Here is a 7952-nt window from a genome sequence, read left to right as displayed (position 1 = left end):
TCCCGCAGCCGCTCCTCCCGCTTCCTCCCGGTCCTCTCCCCGCCGAACAGGCCGAACTGTCGGGGGGAAGCGGCGGGGCGGGACACCCGGAGCATCCCTGCCCCGCGCCCCTTGGGCTGCCGTGCGCTCCGCTCCGGCGGGGGGGCGCGGGGCCGCGGCCGCCCAGGAGAGGGAGCCCGGTGGCCGCGGCTGCGCCGGGAGCCGCGGGGGCGCGGGGCGGCGGGGAGGCGGCGCGGAGCGGGGCGGAGGGGAGCGGAGCGAGGGGAGCGGAGCGCTGCCCCGGCTGCCGCTCGCCGCCACCTCGGCCCGACCCGAACCTCTCGCTCCGGTGAGTACCCCGTTTTGACGGGTGCCGAGCGTACCCCGGGGGTGTCGGTGCTCCCCGGGGTTACGGTGCTCGCCGGGGGTTCCTCGGCCTGCAGCCCGGCGCCTGCACAGCTGCGAGTGTCGCCCAGCCAGAAGTTGGGTGCCGGTACTTACTTTGCGCGTCAATGAGTGGGACTCGGCTGGCTCGCAGCGCCGAGGCATCACGCAGCGTCCCGCAGCTCGGCGGGGCTCAGGACACGGCAAAGTGATCCCTTGTGCACTCAACTCCCACATCTCGGCTTTGCTCGGCGTCCTGCTTATTACCCGAGAAAGCGGAAAAATCGGAGAGAGGCGGCCCAAGGGAAGCTGCGCCCAACCGACGATGTGAAAGGAGGCGAAGGGGGGCTGCTCTGTGCCCTCTGCGTGCCTCCACCCTGTCTTTCCCTTGTCTTAATCCTTTAGGAAGGAGACGCCGGACGGACAGAGCTCTCCCAGGGGCGATGCTGCCGAGCCCTGCCCCCGGCAGGAGGAAGCCTGTGCCGCCGGGGCCCCCCTCCCGGGCGGACGGAGGAAAAGCCCCCGGCGCCGGAGATGCGCGGCCCGGGAGAGCGTGAAGAGCTGCCTCAGCCTGCGCTTTTATTAAAGGGAAAAGCAGGCTAGAGCCGACTGCTCCGACGGCTGGAGTGCAGCACCGCTGAGCAGGAGGTGGGATTATCCCGTGGCGGTCATGGAGAGCTATAACCTGGCAGAGAAATGCTAAAGCCACTTGTCCCAGCTGGAAGAGGAACCACTCTTGGCACCGCCGCCTTCGTGCAGAGGGGAGCTCACTCAGGTCCTTCCTTCCTTCCTCCTCCTCTCGCCGTCCTTTCTCCCTTCAGAGAACGACAGATGAAAGAAAGAAACTACTGCGACTTGGCTCTTGCTGGTGCTGGGAGTACCGTGCCTTTTGCCTGGGATGATTCCCTCTGACGGGATGTACAAAGTGCGATCGGGACCGAGCCGGCCAACAAAGTTTGCCGAGCGATCTATGGGGTCTCTGGGATGGAGGTAGCTGGGCACATGCTGACGGGGTCTGTCACACGCTGCCCACCAGCACTGCCCCACTGCTCGCTGCAGGACTAACTCCTGGGGACTAAACTTCGGCGGCTCCTGCTTTGCTGATCGATGCTTTCAGGGAACAACACATGCACGCACCTGATGCAATGTTGGGTTTGTATGTAAGATTTGCTATGCAATTCCAAACCTAAATGAGGAGAAGAGGCGGCCCTGCATCCCAGAGCAAACAGAAACAAAGGTGAAAGGTAGGAGCCAGAATTTCTCATTTCAATAAAACTAAATAACCTGAGCTACTTCTTACTGAAAACCTTTAAAACACACCTGCTGTATGCTTATTTCCTTTGTCTCTGGAAGTGTAAAACTTGAAACAAAGTGAAGAACTGCTCTCTGACACAGCCCAGAAGCAGAGAACTGGTGGATTTTGTAACAGGAGTGTGCTGAGGAGGAAGGATGGGGTGTTTAATCATTGAGACATTTAGGGGACCAAAGCAGAGGAAAAACACCTCGTACAGTACGCATCAGTAAATATGAAGGGCTAGTGCAATGGACGCTGGAAACACTCGATCAATAGTCTATTTAAGTGGGAATATATGCAAGCATGGAAAAGTGATTGCTTTCCTGTCTGTGGGGTACATTTGCAGAGGACAGCAGCAGAACATTTGCAGGTGAGCTGTCTGAATTAGGCTGCTTCATGCTGGGGTGGTGCAGCGTGTTTCTGAAAGGATTGCTTAAAAACCCCTCTGTGAAGGTGACTGTATTTGTGCATTTTCGGTTCCTGCTCATAGAGCTTTCAATGTCGTTCAGGGAGATTCAGAGTGGATGAAGTCCATGTGGGCTTGAGGGGACCGTAACCAAGAACCCTTGGTCTGTTCAGTGATGAGTAATTAACGGACGTCTCATGTCTGCTGTCTGTAAGGAAAGGAGCTGATGTCGTCATGAAAATCATGATGTGATTTTCCCTCAGGAGAAACTATGACTTGGAACGCCACCACTATGGATGGGGAAGGGTTGCTTGTGGAAAGAGACTCTTCTTTTCGGATCCTCACGGGCTGCTTCCTCTCGCTGCTGATCCTCTCCACGCTGCTGGGAAACACGCTGGTCTGCGCAGCTGTCATTAGGTTTCGCCACCTCAGGTCCAAGGTGACCAACTTCTTTGTCATCTCCTTGGCCGTGTCAGACCTCTTGGTGGCGGTTTTGGTCATGCCTTGGAAAGCTGTGTCTGAGATCGCTGGTTTCTGGCCTTTTGGTTCGTTTTGCAACATCTGGGTGGCCTTTGATATTATGTGCTCAACAGCCTCCATCTTAAATCTCTGTGTCATTAGTGTGGACAGATACTGGGCCATCTCCAGCCCATTCAGGTACGAGAGGAAAATGACCCCCAAGGCAGCCTTCATCATGATCAGTGTGGCATGGACTCTATCTGTGCTGATTTCCTTCATCCCCGTGCAGCTGAACTGGCACAAGGCTACAACCACAAGCTTTTTGGACCTGAATGCCAGTTTACAAGGTATAAGCATGGACAACTGTGATTCTAGCCTAAACAGGATGTATGCTATCTCCTCTTCTCTAATTAGCTTCTATATACCTGTGGCCATCATGATAGTAACCTACACAAGGATATACCGGATTGCTCAGAAGCAAATTCGACGAATTTCAGCTTTGGAGAGAGCAGCAGTGCATGCCAAGAACTGCCAGAACACAAGTGGCAACAGAAGCAGCATGGACTGTCAACAACCTGAGAGCAACTTCAAAATGTCTTTCAAGAGGGAAACAAAGGTTCTAAAGACTTTGTCGGTGATCATGGGGGTGTTTGTGTGCTGCTGGTTGCCATTTTTTGTGTTGAACTGCATGATTCCCTTCTGTGAGCCCACCCAACCGTCCAAGGGAGCAGAAGCTTTCTGCATTAACTCCACCACCTTTGACGTTTTTATTTGGTTTGGGTGGGCTAATTCTTCCCTGAACCCCATCATTTATGCCTTCAATGCTGATTTCCGCAAGGCGTTTTCCACCCTTCTAGGATGCTACAGGCTCTGCCCAATGTCCGGCAATGCTATAGAGACTGTTAGCATTAACAACAATGGAGCAGTTGTTTTTTCAAGCCAACATGAGCCCAAAGGGTCCAGCCCCAAAGAGTCGAATCTGGTTTATCTGATCCCACATGCAATCATCTGTCCGGAAGAAGAACCTCTAAAAAAGGAAGAAGAGGGTGAACTATCTAAGACCTTGGAGAAAATGTCTCCGGCACTGTCGGGTATTTTGGATTATGAAGCTGACGTTTCTTTGGAAAAGATCAATCCCATTACACAAAATGGGCAGCATAAAACCTGAACAGTAAGGTGCACCCAGCAAAGCCTAATAGTGTACAATGTGATAATCTTTTTAAAAAAGTTACACAAGATATTCTAGTAAGAAACTAAGCTCTAGGGAGAAGTACACATTTACATAAAGCCCTGAATTAATTTTCCTGGCATTAAATTTCATATTTAAAACACTAAACAGCAAAAGGTACTGAAAATTGGTTAAAAAATGGATGTTAAACTGTGCTGTTCATACTGAGGAATATACACAAGTTTGGATACAGTGCAGTGATAAAATACTGCTTCTCCTCTGCACCTAGAGAGGCCAATTTCTTGCTCGAAGTGAGGTAAAAGATAAATGTTAAGTATTTAAAGATTCATGTTTACTAGAATATAAAGGATTGCTGTGTCTTGTGATAGTGGGTGTTAACAGGTCCTAATTAAAGGCTGAGGGATTGTAAAGGGAGGTAGAGGCCTTCTTAAAATTATTTCTGACAAAAATAATTGAGCCTTATAATGAGAATGGTTATTTTTAAAGCTTTGGGAGTTAACATGTTGATACTGGTTTTATTTATTTATTGTTTTAAATTGATATTTTTCATATGTTATTACAGATCTAGCTTTATTTATGTTATTTAAGATGTCTAAATAATGGGATATTTTTGGAGTGTCATTACTGCATTGTGGCCAGTCAACCAGTCAGCACTTTATGGAAGCCCCGATGGCCTGGGGAGCCGTGAGGGATGGAGGAAGGCTGAGAAGCTCAGCGAGAGATGAAGGAATCAACAGAACTGATGTGGAGTGGAGCTCATTTCCTTATGGGCTTTGGTTTTTAAGTGGGATTTCTTTCAAAAGATAGGATCAGCGTTGACTGAGTTGTGAATTCTCTTCCCTTATAGAAATAACAAGAAATTGCTGCTATTTATTTTTCAAAAGTTTCATGTTACAAAGACTTTGCTAGAATGTCAAGTTTGTGGATCTGTGCAGACCTTAAGTACGACTACAACCTTAAGGAGACTCCAATTCGAGAAGAAAAGCTACTTAGGTAACAATTCTTAGCATATTACGTTTTGTATTTATGTAAGATAAACAGCTTTCTCAGACTTTTCTTATTTCAAGTCTTGGATATCTTTTCCGAACAAACACAATTGGTTTTTCTGGTAGTAAACATGCCAAACCTCGTTATCATCTGTATTATTTCTTGCAGTATCACCAGGATCATGCTGTCCGTCTGCTATCAGTCTGAGTTCAAGTGGGTACGCAGTGCTTTACTTTGGTGGCCAGGAGGACGTTACATTTTAGTAATTCCTACGTCAATAGTCCCTTCAATAAGGAATAGTGCCTCGTTACCGATTTGAATTAAGACATTTCTAACTATGGATGGAACTGCAGCCCCCCCCTCAAAAAAGCCCTGTGAGCTCCAAAACAAAGTTGCCAGAGTTTAATTCAAAAACTGAGACTTTTCCATGGTCCTTCCCTGCTGCTTTCCCTCTGTAATGCCCAAAGTGATCAGTGAGCATTAGCAACAGGAACACCAGGAGTTAATGTTCAGCAGCACTCCCAGAGAGAGATCTGTTTTCTGAATGGACACAAATACCCTTCGGAGAAACTTTTCATAATATATTAAAAAAAAAAAAAGTGTTGTCAGGAAAAGAGAACTGAGAGGGAAAAATCTCAAAGTCTAATGAACTATATACATCCTGCATCAGGTCTGTGTATTTATGTATTGTGAATGTTTTCATAACTTTATTGCCTGTAAGCTGCTTTCATACATATAATAAAATTATTTTGTGAAGAGAGGGTCAAATAAAGCAATCTACATGGCATTTGTTAAATACATGCAGTTGTATCAATCATGTTAAAGGCGGGGATGGTTTCTGCTTTTCCGTTTGCCCTTATTTGGGAACACACCAGGGAGGCAGATGGGAATTCTTATTAGAAGCAGGAGAAAGCCCTCTGTGCCGAGGGAGCTCTGGGCCCTTCTCTCAGCTGGGATCTGAAAGCAGTATGCGCTGTTTGGAAACAGCCACGTCCTGCTTGGACATGACTAGGTGAAACGTGCAATGGTAGATTTGTTGGTGACTCTTATCTCGGTCACTTTGCCTTGGCTTAATAGACGAGGGGACTTTGTTTATAACACACTTTTACTGTTGCTTTTTGAATTATTCTGAGCTGCCTGATAGAATCCCACCACCGGTATTGTTTTGGAACAGAATGAGTCGTTTTGGGAGTGATGAGCTGGTGGAGCTCAGGCAAAGTACAGAAACATCACTTCGTTAACAGCAGCCCGGCATTTTGCTTCCGGCTTTGTCATCAGGTTCATTTTGAAATGAAGAAAAAACCAAACCTACAGAAAAACCTGTGGTCACTTCTGCGTTACCAACATGATGCAGCTGGGATTGGAGTGGGTACAGGGGCTGCAGTGATGCCCCTCCCTGGTGCAGAAACATGATTTAAGGAGAACATGTAAAGCAAGTTGCTGACTTTGTGCTAGCTGGTTCGGGGCTGATACATGTTCTGTGGTGTGAGCAGGGGCCATCCCAGCACCTCGCTGCCTGTGGCTGGAGCAGAGGGACAGGTCTGTGGGGAACACTCCTGTTCCCCTCGGTACAATGGGCCAGGCAGGAGGGACATTTCTGCACTGGCTTATTGCTTTCTGTCTCTCTATTTAAACAATGTTTGCTTCCAGCTCCTTTCTCCTACGTATATCTTACAGTACCAATAATACGCTTGGATCTTCATTTATCATCATACCCCCGTTTTCCTGTTCCTTTTCAGGTCCCTTTACCTGTCCCTCCATTCCTCCCACCCCTATCAGAGCCCTTCTGCCACCCACCATCAGCTCCATAATGCTTTTCTGGGAGAAAGTCCATCCCCAGACCCTCCCCCAGGACTCCCCTTGCTGCACCCGGCAGTGCCTCCTACCTGCTGCAGAGCCGGAGATCAGGGCCAGCACCAGCGAGAAGGACCAAGCTGCTGCCACCCTATTTATGTGCCCTAACCCTCGTTAACTGCCCCGGAGCTGTGACCTGCTGCTTGGAACCACTGTAACCTCCCCTTCTGCACCGCTTCCTCGTGACTGAAGGTATTTTTCTGTTTGTAGATGGGAGAGGTTAATCATTAACCCCCATGGCCTTGATGAAGGAGCTGTTAGCAATGAGTGAACCAGAATCACTAGATTAAATCTGAATACATTTCTCCTGTCCCTTGGCAAGTGTGTTATGCTGATTTGGGTCTCTGACTTCACAAACCATACAAAAGATAGAGGATGGGAGAGTAAATGCCTTTGCTGATGTACAGCTTTAATAACATAGTTCCTGGGAGACAGTCCTGGATCTTTTCAAATGAATAATTTTCAGAAGCACCCAAATCTGATTGAAATCTCAAACAACTGCTTCCAATAGCATCTCGACAGGCAGCTCTTTCCAGTAATGCTTTGGTTTTTAGCATAATGACAGTACAATATGTTCTTGGTGATGTCACTTATGTGGCCACACAGCAACTGTAACTTGAAGAATAAGGAGAACAATGCCATTCCATAACTGTTCCATTCCAAAACTATCCCATAACTTTCAAAAGATGAAAGCTCATCGTGTGGGGAGTCCCAGGTTTCCCTCAGATCTCTTGTATCTGTCACGTCAGCAGTTTCCCTCCAAACCTGCTGGATTTTTTGCCTGTTTAAAAGAGATCTCACCCCACACGAATGAAACCGCTTCTGGGATTTTTCAAATAGCAAAAAATGCAGAAGAGTAGTTGCTTGAAGAGGTCACTTTGGCATTTTTGAAGCAATTTAGAAATGCTTTTAACTTACTTAACTTTTCAGTTTGCAGTTTTACGACTCAGAAAGATAACTATTGAGAATGAAACAGTTCAATACGGCTTGCACTAAATGATGAGTGTTTGGACCTCTCCAGCTGTGGGTGTCCCTGTTTGTTGCAGGGGAGTTGGACCAGATGGCCTTTATGGGTTCCTTCCAACTCAAACGATTTTATGGTTCTATGATATACAGCCTAGTGATTCTCATTTAGTGGATTCAGAGAGGATGCTGAAACAGAACTCAAGTGAGCAGAGATGAACTGACACTGATACTGCTCTCTGCTACAGCAGCAGACCACAGAAAATGATTTGGGACTGCATCACCTGCAATAAAGGGACAAACCTGTGAGAACCAGCCAGTGTGTCCTCCCCACATGGCCCAGTGCACGTCGGTCGGTGCCGGTCGCTGCTGTGCCAGTGCGCAGGTGTGCACTGGAGAGGAAATATTCAGAAAGCTGTAAAAAAAATGTAATGTGT

At 47.9% G+C, this 7952-nt stretch overlaps 1 protein-coding gene across 2 annotated transcripts; it reads left to right on the top strand.

Annotated features, from left to right (window-relative positions):
• On the top strand, window positions 233-5873 carry DRD1 (dopamine receptor D1). Of its 2 annotated transcripts, none has more exons than XM_021410744.1 (2): window positions 233-1607; window positions 2327-5872. In XM_021410744.1, exon 2 carries the CDS (start codon window positions 2335-2337, stop codon window positions 3688-3690), a length of 1356 nt encoding a protein of 451 aa, XP_021266419.1. In that variant the 5' UTR covers window positions 233-1607; window positions 2327-2334; the 3' UTR covers window positions 3691-5872. The 2 variants fall into 2 exon arrangements, with proteins under 2 accessions (XP_021266419.1, XP_021266418.1); XM_021410743.1 differs by lacking the exon at window positions 233-1607 and having other exon boundaries at window positions 2327-4704; window positions 4867-5873.

This window comes from Numida meleagris, chromosome 12 (genome assembly GCF_002078875.1).
Source record: "Numida meleagris isolate 19003 breed g44 Domestic line chromosome 12, NumMel1.0, whole genome shotgun sequence".
Taxonomy (NCBI): domain Eukaryota; kingdom Metazoa; phylum Chordata; class Aves; order Galliformes; family Numididae; genus Numida; species Numida meleagris.
The sequence above is the reverse complement of the archived record's forward strand: the minus strand, read 5'-3'. Positions and strand labels throughout refer to the sequence as shown.

Coding starts and splice junctions, on each gene's coding strand:
- DRD1 (XM_021410743.1), top strand. CDS start 2,335: ATGACTTGGAACGCCACCACTATGGATGGGGAAGGGTTGCTTGTGGAA.